General features: G+C 44.3%; 1 protein-coding gene across 5 annotated transcripts in view; it reads right to left on the minus strand.

Annotated features, from left to right (window-relative positions):
- dock8 (dedicator of cytokinesis 8) overlaps positions 1-21,188 on the minus strand; it is a 252,915-nt gene that overhangs the window by 6,482 nt on the left and 225,245 nt on the right. For all 5 annotated transcript variants that reach the window (XM_078214327.1, XM_078214325.1, XM_078214326.1 and 2 more), the window contains 10 exons: positions 20,887-21,039; positions 18,480-18,638; positions 16,031-16,131; positions 13,527-13,719; positions 13,283-13,426; positions 6,530-6,661; positions 5,759-5,893; positions 5,292-5,381; positions 3,060-3,296; positions 584-727 (listed from right to left, as the gene is read on the minus strand). In XM_078214327.1, coding sequence (XP_078070453.1) covers positions 584-727; positions 3,060-3,296; positions 5,292-5,381; positions 5,759-5,893; positions 6,530-6,661; positions 13,283-13,426; positions 13,527-13,719; positions 16,031-16,131; positions 18,480-18,638; positions 20,887-21,039 — 1,488 coding nt within the window. The remainder of the gene's footprint in view (positions 1-583; positions 728-3,059; positions 3,297-5,291; positions 5,382-5,758; positions 5,894-6,529; positions 6,662-13,282; positions 13,427-13,526; positions 13,720-16,030; positions 16,132-18,479; positions 18,639-20,886; positions 21,040-21,188) is intronic.

A 21,188-nucleotide genomic window follows, 5' to 3' on the forward strand; every position in this document is an offset into this window, starting at 1 on the left:
CTCACTTCACATTTGCTTCTTTTGTAAACCATTTAAATCTGTGCCCTTTCATACTTGATCCTTTTACGAGTGGGAACAGTTTTCCCCATCTACTCTGTCCAACCTCCTCATGATTTTGAACATTCCGATCAAATCTCATCTTAGTCTCCTTCTCTCCAAGAAGAATGGTCCCAACCTCTCCAATCTATCCGCATAATTAAAGTTTCACATCCCTGAAAGTATTCTTGTAATCATCTTCTGTACTCTCTCCAATGAGTTCACATCCTCCTACAGTGAGGTGCTCAGAACCGTACACAATATTCCAGCTGAGGTCTAACTATTGTCTTGTATAAGTTCAGCATAAACTCTGCTCTTGTGCCCTATGCCTCTCTTAATAAAGCCCAGAATACCATATGCTTTATTAACTACTCTCTCCTGTCACCTTCAATGTTCTATGCAGATATGCACCCAGTTCCCTCTGTTCCTGCACCTCTGTAAAAATTCCACCTCTTATTTAATATTGTATCTCCATGTTCTTCCTACCAAAGCTGACACGTACAAATCCACAGTAGGTGGACTCGGACTCTTTGGTGTGGTACTGTACCTGGTTTACAGTAGTTCCCACAGAACCTTGTAGCACCATCTGAAGCATTTTGGGATCTGGAGGTTCCTGATGAGTTGCAATTGCTAATTCAAGTGTCTTCTTCTGCATGTCCTCAATAGCTACTTCAATAGGTGTCAGGATAAACTGCAAAACAAACCAGATAAAATTACTTATTTCCAGGCCGCTACAATTGAAAACAGATCTGAATCTGTTCTCAATAAAGGTACACTTGTCCAGTATTAATGACAATAGATGGCATCAGATGTCAGCAGTTAAAACCTTAAGGATACTGGGACTCGCTATTCACTGCTGTTTTTGCTGAAACATTTTACACTATGGAAACCTTCCAGTTGTATATTGTGAAATTATACCTGGTAATGTCACACCCTATCTTAATTGTAACACAGACCATGGGAATGAGGAGCCACGCTTTTGTGTGCATTTCAATAAGGTCCATCGTTTGACAAATGGTCCACAAACTCAAATTAAATGAACAATACCAGGTACTTGCTCAAGTGCAGAGATGATTTACAGGAAGCTGTGAAAGAAGAGCTGCGGAAAGCTGCAGCACAGAGCGATTAGGGGGTTCTCCTGCACAAATCATTAAAAGAAAGCATGCCAGTTCAGCAGGTAATAGGGAAGGCAAATGGAATGTTGCCCTTTATTCCAAAGGGAATGGAGTACAAAAATAAGGACGTCTTGTTAAAACTTTACGAGGCAATAGTTAGACCACACCTGGAATACAGTGAATAGTTTTGGTCCCCTTATCTAAGGAAAGATGTGCTGACATTGGAGGAGTCCAGAGAAGGATTGATCCTGGGTAAGGTGGGATTTTCTTACGAGCAGAGGTTGAGTAGGTTGGGTTTGTACTCACTCATTGTCTCTCATTCTTCTAAACTCCAATCTTACTGAGACATATTGGGCGGGATTTTACGGCCTTGCTCGTCCCGAAACCGTAAAATCCCATCTGAGGTCAACTGACTGTTCTATTGTCCGCACCTCACCCGCTCCGATTCCTGTGGTGGGTGGGGCGGTAAAATTCCCACCATATAATTCTCAGAGGGCTTGACAGGGTAGATGCTGAGAGGTTGTTTCTCCTTGTGGGAGAGTCTAGGATCAGACGGCATAATCTCACAGTAAGGGATCGTCCATTTAAAACCGAGATGAGGAGGAATGACTTCTCTCAGAGGATAGTGAATCTGTGGAATTCTTTACTGCAGAGTATGTTCAAGGCTCAGATTGACAGATTTTTAATCAGTAAGGGAATCAGGGGTTATGAGGATAAGGCAGGAAAGTGGAGCTGAGCATTAATATATCAGATCAGACCTGATCTCATTGAATGGGGAGCAGACTCGATGAGCTGAATTGGCTACATCTGCTTCTAAATATTAAGGTCTTAAAGGAAGGCATTTGGCGGAGTAATTTTGTTGTTGAACTTAAAAGCTGAAAAGCAGCACTGGAGATTTATCTTCTGTTATCCTGATGCAACCACATTTCTACATCAGCTTTGCTTTGGGGCAGCAGTCCTTTAAATTCATCAGGATTCTATGAAAGGATATTAGGTTACACATAATTTATTGACTAGTTGCCATTTGCATTTCAAGGACGGTAGGTGCTATTCCGATTGATGTTTCTTTTATCTTTTCACAATATTTCCCTATTTTCCGTCACAAAGTCTAATTTTTGGCTATTTCTTATGCACAGCCATTGAAAATGTAGTAACCAGCTTCTGACAAACACAGAAAACAAAACAAAAAAAATTGATTAACCAATTTTCAGCCTCTTATTTTCTTCTCATTAAATGAGAACACTTTCTGGTCCAGCCAGTGGACCCAGGAAATACAGGAGACATATTGCCACATTTTTCAACTTCATGCTGTTTAGTGAAGGGGCTGTTTTGAAGAACGTGATGTGGAGATGCCGGCGTTGGACTGGGGTAAACACAGAAAGATTTTTAACAACACCAGGTTAAAGTCCAACAGGTTTATTTGGTAGCAGATGCCATTAGTTTTCGGAGCGCTGCCCCTTCGTCAGATGGAGTGGAAATCTGCTCACAAACAAGGCACAGAGACACAAAATCAAGTTACAGAATACTGATTAGAATGTGAATCTTTACAGCTAATCAAGTCTTAAAGCCAAAACGTCTTACATTGTCTGTATCTTTAAGACTTGATTAGCTGTAAAGATTCGCATTCTAATCAGTATTCTGTAACTTGATTTTGTGTCTCTGTGCCCTGTTTGAGAGCAGATTTCCACTCCACCTGACGAAGGAGCAGGGCATTTGCTACCAAATAAACCTGTTGGACTTTAACCTGGTGTTATTAAAACTCTTATTGAAGAACGTGCCCATGATGTGAACCAGACAGGTTGCTCTTGTCCATAATGGGTATTTTCCAGCGCTTGAATAAAATCTTGCCCTGTGCTTCTTTCAAATAATTCTTAAACATGCTTGCAGAATATTAGGTTTGTTTATTACCTCTTCTTTCTGAATGACATTAATTCTAGTTTTAATGTAAGGGAAAGCATGTAGGGTTGTCAGGATGGTCTTTCTCTTGTACTGCTCTTTCAGGTCTCCTCGGGGACGTCCATCCTTTGTAAATGGCGTGGTGTACATGAAGCGCCGAAGGTTGAAATTCTTTTCAAAATGGGTGATTCTGTCTTTCATTTCATAATCATCAAAGAAAGGCTCAACGAATGTTATTTGTATGTAGGCCTAGAAACACAAAGATCAATATATAAAAATATACAACTAATATTTTCTTCAGTAATATGTATCTATTGTGAATGCATGCTGCCCCTTCCTCTCCACATATTGGGGCATGCCCCGCTATGTCCAAAAATGACAAGGCCGGATACTACTCCAAAACAATTGCTAGAATCCATGCAAGGGTGCCCCACCTGACACGGTCCAATACATTTTTACTGAAGCCTGCAGGATTTTACTCTGCTTGTTTGTTGCAGTGCTGCTGAAATTGACTCTCTAATAACTGGTGTTACCATGGCCTGAGTTTTTCACCCATCGGGACGTCCACTTGTGGACGCAAAACGTGCTACTTGGCTGTGATTGGCCCCAGAACACGAGTTCATGCTTACTGCTTGATGGACAGCCAGCGTGAAACATGTGCTGGGGAAGGCTCAGTGTTGCTGGGGAGGGCGTGCGCGGAGAAAAGGAAGAGTGTGGGCTCGCGCTTTTAATGTGTGGGTGCGGAGCTGTCTCAAGGAGTCGCAGACCTGTGTAAAATAAATGGTGATGGAAAAACGCTGCAAGGAGTTCTGAGGCAGCACAGTCAAACACAGACCTGTCCCCAGACATCTTTTACAAATGTATTTCAGTCTAGACATTTCATCACACCTTGGATTGAAGTTGCAGCTAAAACTAAATGGCCTATCGATCCACCCGCCAAAAGGCAGACAGCTCACGTAAAATTGTGTTCAGGTGGCTCCTTAATGGGCTAAACTGTCTGCTCGATCGTTGGCGGGCAAGCTTCCGTCTCTCGCATGTGCCCACTGACCAAAATATCACGCGAGTGCGTGATGATGTTGGGACAGGTGCCCAATGTCTTCTCACGCGATTTCATGTGTTTCCAGGTTGGGTGCGTGTCGGCTTGAGCAATGTCAAATTCTGGCCAATATTGTAGAATATACAGAGTTCAGAAAAAATACAAGGGGGCAAATCAGGCGTAATGGAATGGTAAAGTGGGGCATAAAGCATTTAGGGCGATTAGCACTGGTTTTCGTGACTGGCGCGATTTTATGAGCACTAAATTTCCGGCACGGTCAGCCTCTCACTGGAAATGAGTGAGAGGCAGGATATTTCATTTCAATTTATTTTAATGCTGTTTTACATCGGCTTAGTGAGCCCAGCGCTCAATCGTCTGGGCCCACCCCCTTTTAAAACCTCACCGGAAAGGTTCGCGCCGGCGAGGAATAGACATGCTCCCCGTGAATGGGGAGCAGTCGACTTGGCCTCGCCGGTGGAAGCGAAGGCCATTGAGGCCTCCTCAAGGAGGCCGAGGGCAAGGGAGGGGACTGCCCCTTGGGAAGTGTCACACTGGCAGTGCCACCATGGCACCTGGGCAATGCCCACCAGGCAGCACCAGGGAGTGGGGCTAATGGTAGAGGGGGCCCGCTGCCACTCTCCAGGGATCGGTGAGGTGAGGGAGGGCCTGCTGTCACCGTGCAGCGATCGGTAGGGGGAGGGAGAGGGGGCCCGCTGCCACTCTGCAGTGATCGGTGGGGAAAGGGGATCTGCGATCAGTCTGGGGGGTGGCAGGGACAGTATCTTGGGCTGTGGGCCCCCGAGATAGCGGGGAGGGGAGCAGCTTCAGGCCGCCTGCACTAGCAGGGGCCTGAAAGCTCTCTCTTTGTCTGTCAGACCCCTGCTACTGCTAATGTGCAGCATTAGAGGCCTGCACATGTGTACTACCTCCCTCTGCAGGCTTCTGGGCACGTTAAGCCCCACCCACAGGCTTCTGCAGCGAGCAACAGGCTCGCTCAGTATTTTGCAGGCAGTGTGTGTATGGGCGGACCTGAAAACATGCCCAAAAGACAGATCTGAAACTCTCCCAGTTTCCAGTCTGCCCAGCACTTAGGAAAGAAAATGGCAAAATCGCCTCTGCAAAAAATCTTTTTGGCCCTATGAAATAAAAGTGCAAATTTTCATGAGGTATTGATTTAATTTGCATGTTGTGAGCAATTTTCAACTGACCTTGTTAGGATCCAACTTGCTCTTTTCTACAGGACTGGAATCCTTAATGACCTCCACAACAGCTTCACCAAAACACTGTCCATAAAATGCCTGTTTCCAAGACAACACAGAATCCATGATTTAAAAGAAACCCTTTAAGTACCATTCATTGACAGCAACTAGCCAAATGTGCTCATTTTGCTGATACTAAGCAAGTTTTATTCATCGATGAAGTTCAGTTATTGAAGAACATCAAGACCATACGTTTGCTGATTGCTTTGCATTGTCACCTGCTGGGATTGCATGTTGAATATTGCACAAAGAGCTACATACCTGAACACTGCCTTTGGGGAGAGAAGGTAAGAGAAACAGTTGAAAAGAAGTTATCAAGAGAAGAGATATATTAAAACAATGTTGCAATTTTTATGTGACATTAAATATTGACTAATATCATTAACCATGTAGACTAAATGATAGATTTTGTTTACCTCCAGTCGATGAGAAATTTCTGGCAGCTTGGTGATGGTGGGCTCCTTATAGATATATTCCTGTTCATCTAAATCCCCAAATTTAGCTCCATAGAATGCAACACGGAAATATGTACCGAACATTCGTTTAGAACCCTTGTGGGGAAAAAGAGCCAGGTCTTTAATTTAGATAACCACAGCTAGGCTGTAGAAGCACGACTGTAGTACAGCAACCCTTACTGCTGGGTACATTAACAAGAAGCTGCTTAATACAAAGCTATTCAAAGTCCCAAGTACGCACAACATCTCAAAGTTTTAAGACACGTTGCGAATGTAAAAAGGTGGTGATTTTGGACCAATTAAGCCCAGTGAAGAACGTGCTTTGCTTTTCTGTAGAGCACTGGTGTAAAAGGGAATTTTGTAGGAGAAAGAATACAAATATTTATTAAGTGACCATTTTCTCCATCAACTATAAACACTTGGATTTGTTGGGGAGATGGAGGGCCTTTTCCAGCAGAGAGTGTTTGGGGCTTTGAGCTATTAATAATTCAAACAGATTGGTTCAGAGTTCCTACTCTGTCATACATCATTCATTTGACTGAATTGCAAATCAGCAAAATAAAAAGTGTTAATAACAAGCGTTAAGCGTGCATTATTGCTCTCCTGCAGATAGAAATCCACAAAGCTACCGTTGTGCATGTTTATAAATGGTTCTTTCCAATTATTATGAATAATTTGAAGAAAGTACTGCAACACTGGGAAAATCTTGCCCACTGGAACAAAATGAGTTACCTTTAACGTTATGTTTTCAAATGCCTTTTTGAGCTTCCCATGTGTGAAGGCCAATCTGTTGACGTCTCTATGGGCTTCTTGGATTGGTATGACAACTTTATAAACTTCATTCACACTTTCAAACATACAAGCCTAAAGGGAGGAAAGAAGAGTTGATGACATAATGCTACAGTTAACTGCATTAACCATTTAATTCAAAGAACAGTACAGCACAGGAGCAGGCCCTTTGGCTCTCCAAGCCTGCACCGATCATGATGCCTGCCTAAACTAAAATCGTGTGCACTTATGGAGTCCGTATCCTTCCATTCCCATCCTATTCATGTATGCATCTGGTTGCCCCTTAAATGCCGTTATCGTACCAGCTCCCATCACCTCCCCGGGCAGAACGTTGAAGACATTCACCACCCTCTGTAAAAAAAAAAGCTGGCCTTGCACATCTCCTCTAAACTTTTCCACATGCACCTTAAATCTATATCCCCTAGTACTGGACTTTTCTACCCTAGGAAAGAGCATCTGACTATCCACTCTGTCCATGCCACTCATAATCTTGTAAACCTCTATCAGGTCACCCCTCAACCTCTGTCATCCCAGTGAGAACAAACCGAGTTTGTCCAACCTCTCCTCATAGCTAATACCTCCAGACCAGGCAACATCCTGGTAAACCTCTTCGGTACCCTCTCTAAAGCATCCACATTCCTTGAGTTTAAAGTTAGAAGTTTTACTCCTTAATTTTTGGTAAGCTATTCAGTATGTTTACTTCCTTGGACCAAGTATTTACATAATCAAATTGATTTCCATCCACATAATTGCCTGTTAAAGTTTGGTCTCCGGATCTGACCAGTACAAATCCCAGCGAATCTATACCCAGATCAGTGATCTCGATGGATATCCGGGCCCGGTAAGATCGCGAGAGACAAGAAATCGGGCACAAACCCGAATTTTCACCTCTTGCGCAATCTTACCGGCTAGTCCCCCGCCACAGCCCAGCAGGACGAGAAGGTAAGATGGCCCCCTTCACTTTCTATTTCACCAGCCCATCGTAAACTGTGAAATCGAGCCCATGAATTGATTGTGATCAATGGGATCTGTGAAAGTGAAGTGACTTCTGTATGAGGGTTGTGATGTGGGTGCACTGGTAGATCCCAGGTGAACATCACTATCATTGAGGTATCCAGGGAGATGATATATGCTATTGGTGGAACATTGCCCTCTTCACCTCCCCCTTAACTCTCTGAAGTAGTTCAGTTCTCTGCATCTCAGTCCTGTTCCAGGTACAAAGCTGTGGATGCCAAAGATTGTTGTGCAGAATACAGCACACCGTGGCTATTCTGGAGACCTTTCAGAAGGTTCCCTCCAAATCTATCCAGGTAACTGAAGTTTAACTTCAGCATTTCACTGACTTGCTTGAAAACATATTATCAAATTCACCAGTGTGAACCTTCCCACTCACTCCTGTACGCTGAAATCCAGCCCGTTACATGGAAGCACATTTGTCTAATCAACATTCATTTGAAAGGAGTTTCAGATGTTGGACCAAGCCTTGTATTTTTAACAGCGACAATACAGATTTGATCTCAATGGAGGGACATGCAGTTGGCAAACTGTTTCTACACTAGCAGCATGAGGCCATGGAGATTGGAGAGTTAAACTCTGAGCCTCATACAATCCGGCCCAAAATTATGGAAGTGGAACGTGGAGGCTGTCGCCGTAGAGCTAAAGAACAACTCCCAGCAAGAAAAACAAGTTACTTGTGCTTATATAGCACCTAAACGTACAACATCCCAAAGCACCTCACAAGAGTATCATAAATCAAAGTCTGACGCCAAGACACACAAAGAGAAACTAGGATGACGACCAAAAGCTCGGTCAAAGAGGGAAGCTTTAAGGATCCTTAAATGAGACAAGGGAGGTAGAGAGGAGGAGAAGTTTAAGAATGGAATGTCAGAGCTTTGAGCTCAGGTAGCTAAAGGCATGGCCACCAATATTTGTTTTCATTACTCATGAGATGTGAGTGTCACAGGTTATGCCAGCATTTAATGCCCATCCCAAATTGCCCTTTAGAAGGTAGTGGTGAGGTGTCTTGAACCGCTGCAGTCCATGTGAAGCAATTAAAATCGGGAATGCTAAGGAGGGTTAAATTCATAAATGGTGGGAAGTGAGTGAGACACTGATGAACAAGTCCCATCATTTCCAATAGACAGATAAGGGTTAAAGTTATATTAATACTAGAAGATAATTCAATGTAGGTGTGAAATATTTTGGACTTGTAATACATCAACCCTGTCAATATCAATGGGGACGAAGTAGAAATGGTCGAGAGCTTTAAGTTTTTAGGTGTCCAGATCACCAACAACCTGTCCTGGTCCCCCCACACTGACACTATAATTAAGAAAGCACACTAACACCTCTACTTTCTCAGAAGACTAAGGAAATATGGCATGTCAGCTACGACTCCCACCAACTTTTACAGATGCAGCATAGAAAGCATTCTTTCTGGTTGTATCACAGCTTGGTATGGCTCCTGCTCTGCCCAAGACCACAACAAACTACAAAAGGTCGTGAATGTAGCCCAATCCATCACGCAAACCAGCCTCCCATCCGTTGACTCAGTCTACACTTCCCACTGCCTCGACAAAGCAGCCAGCATAATTAAGGACCCCATGCATTCTGGACATACTCTCTTCCATCTTCTTCCGTCGGGAAAAAGGTACAAAAATCTGAGGTCACATATCAACCGACTCAAGAACAGCTTCTTCCCTCCTGCCATCAGACTTTTGAATGGACCTACCTTGCATTAAGTTAATCTTTCTCTACACCCTAGCTATGACTGTAACCCTACATTCTGCACTCTCCTTTCCTTCTCTACGTACGGTATGCTTTGTGTGTACAGCACGCAAGAAACAATACTTCTCACTATATACTAATACATGTGACAATAATAAATCAAATCAAATATCTTTGCTTCTACTTTGAGCAATATTTCTTAATTGGTATGGATTCTATTTCACCAATAGTCTACTTTTTTTTGAGAGAGAAACCTTTCTTAACTGGGTCTGCATTAGCCAAATCAGTGGGTGAAATGAGTGGGTGGAGCATCCCCTACCTATTGCCTGACCCTACTTCAACAACCGTGTCTTTATGTAGAGCAGAATTCCTGTAGTAAAACATCTAAAGATGCTTCATAGGAGCATAATCAGGCAAAAAAATTGAGCCAAAGAAAATTGATAATCAAAAACTTTACCAAAGAAATACAAACAAAAAGTGCTGTCAACACTCAGCCAATCAGGCAACATCAATGGATAGAGGAACAGTTAATGGGGGCGATTTTGCTCCCGTGTTCACCATGAGTGCAAACAGTGACCTGGACACATCTCATCAGCTTCAGAAAACAAGATTTTCGCTGGCAAAATCTTGTTTTCTGATTTTCCCCACCCCTTGCCAGTGACATAACAAAGCTCCTGTTCAAAAGGAAAGGAACCTCATTTAAATACATTTTAATAAATTTAAATACAATTAAACGGCTCCCTCCCATATGTTTTCCCCACATAAAGAAATCCCCCCCTTGCTGATGTCATGTTAGGGGATGTTTACAACTACTTTTGCAAGACGTGAAACAGTAGAGGGAAACCTGTTGGGGGGACGCAAAGGTAAGTTTAGCCACCAGAGAGCTGGGGAGGGGGTGGGGGGGGGGGGGGGCGGGGAGGGGAGGGATATGCCCAGGCTGTGCCACAATGGTACAGCTATGGTGGTACTGCCATGGGACAGTGCCATGGGTGGACCCTCTGGGGATCCCCCTTATCCGTGTGGGTTGGAATTACCGTAGTGCTTGTGGGGGGAGTGGGTAAGTATTTTTTTCAGTACACCTCGGTGTCCTTCGGTGTTGCAGCTGGACCTTGCAGGTTTGCTGCCCTTTAGGGGTTCCATCTTCCAGCCTCAGAGTGCTCCCAGAGATCCATCTTCATTTTCAGGTGGTCCACCTCCTTTCTTCACTCGTGGGTCAGTGATGTTGGGCGCCTTTTCAATATGGCACCCAGACACAATGGAGGACGATGCACCAGCCAGGCCTGCCTTGCCACTGAATACGGTGTAAAATACCCAGAAACGTCATTCATGAAGTCGGGGTTGGAAGATTCGGTATGTTTTCTTGCCAGCCTCCGCAGCCTCAAACATTCCACATTCCTGCCCCCGCCACGGCACTTAGTCTCAAATTAGGAGAATTCCTCCCTAATCCTGGGGCAGCACATTGGCACAGTGTTTAGCACTGCTGCCTCACAGCGCCAGGGACCCGGGTTCGATTCCTGGCTTGGGTCACTGTCTTCGCGGACTCTGCACGTTCCCCTCGTGTCTGTGTGGGTTTTCTTCGGGGGGGTGCTCCGGTTTCCTCCCCCAGTCCAAAGATGTGCGGGTTAGGTGGATTGGCGATGCTAAATTGCCCTTTAGTGTCAGGGAGACTAGCTAGGGTAAATGCATGGGGTTATGGGGATAGGGCTTAGGTGGGATTGTGGTCGGTGCAAACTCGATGGGCCAAATGGCCTCCTTCTGCACTGTAGGATTCTATGATTCTCTTTAGATGTAACAATAACTTCTCTGGAAAATCAATGCCCTCTTAATGGCTTTAAACCCTATTTCAAAAGAACTGCTTGATATGTTTTCAACTCATTCATGAAGCTATATTTCTACTTCTGATATAATCAGGGCATGCCGCTGGGAACAGCAGCATTCCTAATTTATTCCAGGCACATACAAGACCATCCTTGCTGTCAATCAGGATAAAACATCTTCTCTGTTACATATCATAGATTTGCATTCTAATCAGTATTCTGTAATTTGATTTCTGTGTCTGTGCCCTGTTTGAGAACAGAGACCACTCCATCTGACGAAGGAGCATTGCTCCGAAAGCTGATGGTATTTGCTACCAAATAAACCTGTTGGACTTTAACCTGGTGTTGTGAGACTTCTTACTGTGCTTACCCCAGTCCAACGCCGGCATCTCCACAACATATCATCCATACAGACTTCCCTGGTATGATATTTTGGAACTAAAATAATGAGTTGTTGCTTACAAATTTCAAGTATGCGCAACATCAGCAAACAGTCAAGGGAGACATTATGCAGTCAGCTTTAACTTGCAGCAGAGTTCAGGCAGAGGAGGGGGATTGTTGCATCTGGCTAGTGTGAAATTCACTGGTGTAAATATCAGACCCAAGGTATATTCAATTCTCAGAAGCACGTCCACTGCCTGCCCAGAATGAGCAAGGGGAGACTAAAGAGCAGTCATAGGTGGATGAAAATCAGCAGCCTTTGGCTTCCTGGTAAGTAGTGGGAGGAATATTCATAGAATAATAGAACCCCTATAGTGGAAGAGGCCACCATTCGGCTCAGTGAACCTGCATTGACAACAATCCCACCCAGACCCTATCCCTGTAACCCCACATATTTATCCTGCCAGACCCCCTGACACTAAGGGGCAATTTAGCACGGCCAATCCACCTAACCCGAACATCGTTGGACTGCGGGAAGAAACCGACGCAGACAGGGGAGAAACGCCATACAGTCACCCAAGGCCGGAATTTTTCAGAGGTCCCGTCAGGGAAAGCATGGAGGGAGTGGAATAGGGGACAGGAGAGGCAATCCTGTTAAAATATATCCGGTCCTATTGACATAATGACTCCAATTTGCACAGATTTAGGAGCCTCTCTGCATTTGGCTGGGCTTCATCCAACTGCAAACACTAAGGGCAGCATTTTCTCGTCCCGTCTGCCACAGGAATCGTAGCTGGTGGTTCACGGTCCTTGCAAAGGTCCATTGACCTCAGGTGGATTTTCTGATCTTGGGGAGAGCATGGCTGGAAAATCCCACCCCGGAGGTGAAAATGAGATCATGATCTGAGTGACCATTGTTGTCTCTATCTGCTCAGTTTCTGCCGTGCTGGTAGGGTTAAAATCAACCTGCACATTCCTGTTTGGAATTCAAAGTCATCCAGTTTAAAAGCTTCAGTTCTTTTAAACAGCTGCGTTGTTGTGGCCTGGGTGGTCCAGTGAGTTGGTTCACCAATAAGCAGAGCTGTAAAGTACCGATTCATGTCTTTTGTTCTTCACTTGGTGACGTCCGGGGATGATTCCAGGGATGGCGGGCTGATGTATGAGGAGAGATTGACCAGGTTAGGATTGTTTTCGTTGGAGTTCAGACGAATGAGGGGGATCTCATAGAGACTCATAAAATTCTAACAGGACTAGACAGGGTGGATGCAGGGATGATATTTCCAATGGTGGGAGAGTCCAGAACCAGGGATCACAGTGTGAGGATTCAGGGTAGACTATTTAGGACAGAGGTGAGGAGACATTTCTTCACCCAAAGAGTTGTGAGCCTGTGGAATTCATTACCACAGGAAGTAATTAATGCCAGAACATTGAGTGTATTCAAGAGGCGGCTAGATATAGCACTTGGGGCGAATGGGATCAAAGGTTATGGGGAAAAAGCAGGATTAGGAGCAGGCTCAAAGGGCCGAATGGCCTCCTCCTACTCCTATCTTCTATGTTTCTATGTCCTGATCTCTGCTTTGCCAAATGCAGAGTGCCTGAGCCATTCCTCCCCAGGCCACTCCCTTACATTTCCCAAAGGTGAGATGGGAAGGAGACATTGGTAAGAAGTCTGCAATATGTTGCCTTCCTCTGCCGGCAGCGTTGGTATATGGGGTAAGGTGATCTAAAAGAGGAAAGAAAAATAAAGCACCAGGAGATAAAGTGCACTCACTGTGGTGAAAAGCTCAGCCGCTTGTTCGAGTAAACCCACAAGACCGTTTTCACTGAAGTACCTTCCGCTACATATCCCATCTTCATCAGGGGATAAAATATCATCTGAAACAGCAGATTCTTCCAGCACGTTAGGTGATATATTCTGGAAACCATAACAAACCAAAAATGAAAGTGTTTTAATCAAGTTCCTTATGTACGGTGGTACCTAAGTTGTGAACTGAATGGTTTCCAAACAGACTTGCCTGAAAGGTAACACTGCCCACGGGAAGGTATTTGTGATCTTCCAGCATGCTGAGGTACTCTGCGACCAGTGCTGCAGCATGGACCAAACACAATGCAGCCTCTGTGTAACATTTACGTTTTGAATGTTTCTCAGCCATGTTTTGGAGCCAGGTCAGACGTAGATCAGGTGACGTCTGATATCCTTTTGCCAATCTGAATTTTAGAAAAAAAACGAACGTTGTGAATAATACATTAAACTAAACAGCAATAGGAAGACGATAGACCATTTCGCCGCTTGAGGATGTCTTACCGGGCGACACGGTGGCACAGTGGTTAGCACGGCTGCTTCACAGTGCCAGGGACCCAGGTTCAATTCCGGCCTCGGGTGACTGACTGTGCAAACTCTACACATTCTCCCTGTGTGTGCATGGGTTTCCTCCGGGTGTTCCGGTTTCCTCCCACAGGGTTAGGCGGATTGGCCATGATAAATTGCTCCTTAGTGTCTGGGGGATTAGGACTGTAAATATGTGGGGTTATGGGGATGGGAGCCGGGTGGGATTGTTGTCGGTGCTGGCTCTATGGGCCAAGTGGCCTCCCTCTGCACTGTAGATTCTAAGATTCAATGACATTATGGCTGACGTGTGACCGAATTCCCACATGTTCCATATCTCTTAACACCTTTGACTAACAGAGATATCTCAGGTTCAAAATTAACAACTGATCTCGCATCAACTGCAATTTGGAGAATTCCAAACTTCGACCAACTTTTGTGTGTGGATATCTCCTAATTCCACCCCTGGAAAGTCTGGCCGTAATTTTATCTTGTGCCCCTGGGCCCAGACTCTCCAACCAACCAAAATCCCCTCTATTATCTCAGAAACCTTGATCAACCTTCTAAGTTTCAAGAATACAATCCTAGTTTGTGTAACCTTCACTTGTAATTTGATTCTTGGAGACCAGTTATCATTTGACAAACCTACACAGCACTCCTTCCAAGGTCAAACAATCCTTCCTAAGATGTGGTGCTCGGAACCCCACACTGCACTCCAGATCTGCAAACCAGGCCTACAGAGTGTGCAAAACCACACTCTCGTCTTAAGATGGTCTAAACATAGGCCTATGTGACAGTCTTATGTCAGGGTACACCCATGATTGACAAAAAGCAGTTAGGTTTGTTTTCGACGTCAGTGTATGAACGCAAGAGCTGGGCCCTTTATTCCACTCAATACGGTTACAGTTTTAAAACACCAATGCATGATTTAATAAAAAGGGAGCAAGCTTTTCTAATGGGCTTGAGAGGGGAAGCAGGGTTGAAATAAATCCGATTATTTCTACAAAAATACTGAGATCTACAAGCAGCACATTTGAAGTGCTCCCAGGATTTGAAGAGGTACATCTATGAGCTAAAAAATAATTGGTGCAATCACTCTCCGTGTAGAGCATTGGTCTTTGACTAGATTTCTACCCACTGCATTCTTCTCCTCTAAATAGAAAAGCCAACATTCTATTAGCATTTTAAGTTATTTTCTGTTTCTGTTCATGACGTTTAATTATCCATTTTCTGGATTCCCAAGCTTCTTTGGACTTTCACTGTTTCTGTGAGGCCCAAAGTGGGTGTTTTCAAATCTGCCTGTATTAAAATCCATTTGCCACAGTTCTGCTCATTCACTTAGTCTATTATAACTTTGTGTAATTCTACGCTTTCAACTATACTGGCCGGACCTTTCCAACCATTCATGCCAGTTAGGTCTTTCGATCCCACCTACGGTGCACCCCTGCTGCGAGTTTCACAGTGCCGAGGGGTGCATCCAATGGGAAATCTTGTTGACAACGGTGGGACTGGAAAATCCTGCTGCCGGCCAATGGAGGGGCTGCCTCCCGGCGCTGTGAAACACGCAGTGGATTGTGTGGGAAATCCCGTTTGCAGTTTACAAAGCCATCTTTGTGTCATCGGCAAATTGGGATAGAAGGGGCAGGGTATTTTGGTTGGAATGATTATCCGCCCCACCACTTGAAGAGTCACAGGAATCATCGGAGACCCCACAGCCATTCAACGCCAAGGTATTTTAATTGGCTGGAGACTAGGGGCGGGATTTTCTGGCTGCACTCGCCCCAAAACTGGAAAATCCCACCCGAGGTCAACTGACCAATGCATGGTCTGCCTCCCCCTCCCCCACCCACTATGATTCCCCAGGTGGGCAGGATGGGAAAATTTCTCCCTAGATGTCTGCCCCTCACTCAGGTGGAAGTCTTGCCCCAAAGAGATACCAGCAGTGCCAAAGGTAGAATGGCCAGGAATGGGACTATAAACTGTCCCCAGATTCAAAGTCCCAGAGACTTGGGTAGCCTGCCAATAGCTCGGAGAGAGGCAGTTGCATGAGTCTTGTCCAAGCACCAACATAGTAACACATATCCCAGGATCGACAGTCATCATAACTGGGGGTCAGTTGTTGACCTTCACTTATCTGCCTAAAAGAGAAAGTATAGCAGTGATGGGACACTATTTTTGTGTGTGTTTATATACCTGTACATCAGGTCCATGAGCATCTCGGGATCTTTCTGGAACTCCCTCATTTTTACTGTGTCGGACAAGATACTGTTGAGGTTAATCAGTAATTCCTCCACCTGGAAGCAATTAAAAGGACAGGAAATGCTTTAACTACAATGACTGGTGTATACTGTCATGCAAAAGGCCATCAAATCAATTTCATTTGATTAACACAAGATTTATTAATTACATCTTATACAATCTTGGTATCAAATTATTTGAATTTTCACATTATTTTTCTTCTCAGCTGGAGTCATTAACTCTTTGCTAACATTTGGTTTCAATGGTATCCCCCAGAACGTTGGCACTCATGAATTATTACAATGAGTGACGACAGACTATTAAACAGCTGAACCCAATTCAGTCCTCACCTGATATCCATGCACAGGCACTTCCAGTAAGGCTGGTAATAGGAATAAGAATAGTGTGTGATTTTCCCCTTTTTAAACTTACAGAATGCTACCAACTGACATAATGTAAAATAAATGTGCTTTTCTTTGGAGGCCTAGGTCATGATCCAAGGCTAAATGCCATAACAACTGATGGGTGACTTGGTCTGCTTGGTCTAAACATAGGCAGGAACTCCCAGTGCTGGGATTCCTTGTTCTCAGTCATTCCCCCTTCAACACCACTGGCTTTATAATAGGTTGAGACTCCATCCTTTAGAAAGCTTCAGTGCACGAACTCTGACAGGAGTGCATGAGAAGAAAATGCAGATTTTCAGCCTGCATATTAGTTTCCCATTGATAAGGATAGACCTAAGCGGCCTTTCTATTAGGTGGTGCAAGCTCTTTGTTACTGTAGCACATCAAAATAAATATGCTGGACTCATTAAGGAGATGCAAGACTTGTGCATTAGGATCCAACTTCCTGGAAAGCCATTGAACCCAGTATAAAAGCAAATAAGATGTGTCTTATGTCCAACTGAATGTCCTGGAAGTCATCTTATGTACAAATAGCACTAAACTAAAATCCTGATATTATTCTCTGGGGAGACAAGGGATAATGTTTTCATGGTCCCTTTATACTGTGGATACTAATTTGGAGACCAATACTTGTTTTAGAGTAGTTATACCACTCTGGCTGGAATTTTGGGAACAGCATCAAAGAGTCGGTGGGAAACACATTGCTGCTGACTCTGCTCCACAGCTTGTTTCCGTTCCAATGAATGTCCCACCCTAGAGAGCTGCTGGCCAAGCAGTTTGGTCAGATTTGATTTGAATTATTATTGTCACATGTATTAGTATACAGTGAAAATTATTGTTTTTTTGCGCGCTACACAGACAAAGCATACCGTTCATAGAGAAGGAAAGGAGTGTTACAGTCATAGCTAAGGTGTAGAGAAAGATCAGCTTAATGCGAGGTAGGTCCATTCAAAAGTCTGACAGCAGCAGGGAAGAAGCTGATCTTGAGTTGGTTGGTACGTGACTTCAGAACATTTGTATCTTTTTCCTGACGGAAGAAGGTGGAAGAGTACGTCCAGGGTGTGTGGTGTCCTTAGTATTAAGATCGGGGAGGTGGGGGGTGGGAGTGGGGGGTCGCCAGCCCTAAAAATTGAGGCTTAGTGGGAAACGGCCGTTAATTGGCCACTTAAGGGTCTCAACTGGGGCAAGGGCAGGCTTCTCATAGAGGCCGTGTCCACCCTGTGTAAAATCGCTGTGTGGTCGGGGCAGGCGGTAACCCAGAGGGAATCCTGTCTCTTCAATTTCACGCTTCCCCTGCTTAAAAAACCAGTGGGGGGGGCGGGGGGGGTGTAAAATCCAGGCCTGTGTAATCAGGCAGAGCAGAGCTTGGCACTCAGGTATTTTATCTTTATCCCAGTGGGAAGTGTATTCTTGTCATAGAAATCATAGAAACCCTACAGTCCAGAAAGAGGCCATTCGGCCCATCGAGTCTGCACTGACTACAATCCCACCCAGGCCCTACCCCCATATCCCTACATATTTTACCCACTAATCCCTCAAACCTACGCATCTCAGGACACTAAGGGGCAATTTTTAGCATGCCCAATCAACTTAACCCGCACATCTTTGGACTGTGGGAGGAAACCGGACCACCCGGAGGAAACACATGCAGACACGAGGAGAACGTGCAAACTCCACACAGACAGTGACCCAAGCCGGGAATCGAACCCAGGTCCCTGGAGCTGTGAAGCAGCAGTGCTAACCACTGTGCTACCATGCCGCCCATTGTGCACAGAGGATGAGGCTGGGATCTGTCTCAACTGTAATGACCATCTACCCTCCCACCCCGCGTCGATTTGGTTGGATAACCCACAAGTTATCACTACTCACTATCCAGCCTCGCATATGAACAAAATAGCTTGGGCAAGGTACTGGAGACCCATCAGTAGAACGGCAATTATCAAACTAAACAAACTGTAATTATTTCAGTGAGGTGCTCACTCAATGTGAAGTCACCCTACCTGGATTGGGAACATTGTTGGCTGCATATCTTCATCTTCCTCTGCATAAGCCAGAACAGTTCGTAAAGATCGCCTTAAATATACTTCATTAAAATCAGATGATTTACCCACCAGAGATGCCAATGACATGGTGACCTGCATTTTAACTCTGGCAAAATTCTGAAAGCGTAAAATACCAAAATTAGTGCAAGCAACAAGAGTACATATTAATTTTCCACTCTGGTGGTGGACATGAAAAATACAGGATATACAAGTGATATATTGCATGACGCCAAGGCAGTCAAGATTACTGATTTAAATGTGTATTGACCTGGCTTTGCTATTACACTTAGATGGTATGAGATCATGATAGGGTGACAGATAGCTGCTAATGATCTGCATTCAGCACTTGTTGCAGAGGTTGCCAGTTTGATAGCCAGGAGATACCATACCAGTGTGACAGCCTCCCCTGGGAGGTTAAATTCTGAAGGCACCTCTCCTGTAACATGCCCAGGAAGGACTGTCTTGAGACAGTGAGCACATGTCCTTGAGAAAGGATGAGTGTACACATCACAAATTGTTCAGGATGGAAATTCTTTTCAGAGTTCCAATTGTAACAGGTGGAGTTTATTTTGCCGCAATGCCAAGGGGAGCACTTCCTAAACATACGCAGTTGCAGTCTCAGTGTAAGAGTGCCAGCTGCATGTATTTATTAGACAAACAAGCTGGGTGGACATAGACTAACAATTAAGTTCAAGTTACCCATTTTTAGGTCTGCACTGCCCTTAAACAATTGCAAGTTCTTGTATCTAATTCACCTAACATCTATTTACTGTTGTTTACTAACTTATTTATTAACTGTTCCCTCTGTAAAACATGCTTCTGACGACTAGATATTTAATCAGGAAATTTCAGTAAATGAGATTCTCACCATCTAATGTGGAGAGTTGATTGTAATATTCAATTTAAGGACACTTATTGGCAAACAGTGGTCAGTAAAAAATATGTTTTGACTAAATTATGAAGTATTTAAGAAAAGATTCATCACCCAATATGGAGCTCAAAACAATGACCCTGTGATTAAGAGTTCCACTATCTGCCAAATGAACTACTCAAGTTGTGCAGAAACTCCCTGGATCTATCTTAAGGATGTGGAGATGCCGGCGTTGGACTGGGGTAAACACAGTAAGAAGTTTAACAACACCAGGTTAAAGTCCAACAGGTTTATTTGGTAGCAAAAGCCACACAAGCTTTCAGAGCTCTTAGCCCCTTCTTCAGGAGAGTGGGAATTCTGTTCACAATTCTATCTTAAGGAGGCAGCAGTCATATAAAACCTCATTATGATTGAGAGCCCATCACAGATTGGTAAGTGGGATGAATTAATGCTCACTTATTACTTTTTTCTACAGTGAAATCCAGGCCAATCCAAACTATTGCTGTTGACCAGAGAGGCTTCAGGAACAATTGCACATGTGCCAAGTTTGCATATGCAATCGTTCCGGACACCTTTCTGGTTGGCAGGAGGAATTACATTGTAGAGAGAAATCAGGGCCATCTCACCACAGCTTACACCTTTTGGGCGGAATTTTCTTTTATTTGCATAGTGTTGGCTGAGGCACGAAACCGCATGCAGCTCCTAGGCTACACAGCTGGCTTTTGTGTCACATTTTTCAGCACTTTGTACAGAAGTGATCTTCCAGTGTGGCCTGTGCCGACATGCTAGTAGGATGTGGCCTAATAAAGCTGGCAATGTCTCCATTGGGTTCCCAAAAGGGCCCCCTCGGGGTACTGCCCAGGCATGATCCTCTCCGCCGGGGCAATACTTACCTGTGGGCCCCTGGCGGGTTCCTGTCGGCTGGTTCATGTTTTCAAAAGCAGTTGTAAACCTTGCCGACGTGACATCACACCAGCAAAGGGGGAATTCCTAATGTGGGGGAAACATCTGGTGGGAAAAACCCTTTGATGAAATGCTAATTAATTGAAAAGAGGTTCCCAATCTTCCTGGGCAGTAACTTTGTTGTGTCACTGGTGAGGGGCAGGAAAATCAGAAAGCAAGATCTCGCGAGATTCTCATTTTCTGAGTCTCCCGATATTTTCCGCCTACTTCACCATTTGTGCTTGTGGCGAAGGCAGGCACAAAATTGTAGCAACTGTGTTAGTGAGAGGTGTGTGAAGAAGAATGAGCTATAATGTTGCACTTACCTGCTGCCAATAACATTCCATTGCTGCCTGAATTGTAGATAAAAGTGGTAGCACTATTGCCATAAAGGTAACTTTCCCTGTCAATTCTACAGGCAATACAAACGGTTATCCCATGGAGCTGACCATCATTATTTATTTGCAATGCTTTGATGTCTGGATGTGATTTATTGGTACCTTTGATCACTGCAGTTACTACAGTTTCTGGATAAAAATAAAGAAGCCTTACACTGATTGTGCTGAAGCTGTGTCTCATGATGAGGTAGAGTGTGGCACAGGCTTGAGTGCGGGTGCTGTCTATACTGCTGCTGCAGTGGTCTAAGACTCTCTGACACATGTCAGAGCACTGCTCTGCCTCCTCTTCGAACAGCAGGTCTGCATACTAGTGATACAAGAAAACAAGAACATGGAAGTGTCAGAATTCTCATCAGCAATAACAAATTGTATTGCCTTGAATCTAAAAAAAAAATCACAAGCCACTTCATGCATGTTGATACAAATGAAATAGGCCTAAAATGTCCTATGTGCTTT

The sequence above is a fragment of the Mustelus asterias genome, chromosome 6, assembly GCF_964213995.1.
Source record: "Mustelus asterias chromosome 6, sMusAst1.hap1.1, whole genome shotgun sequence".
Lineage (NCBI taxonomy): Eukaryota > Metazoa > Chordata > Chondrichthyes > Carcharhiniformes > Triakidae > Mustelus > Mustelus asterias.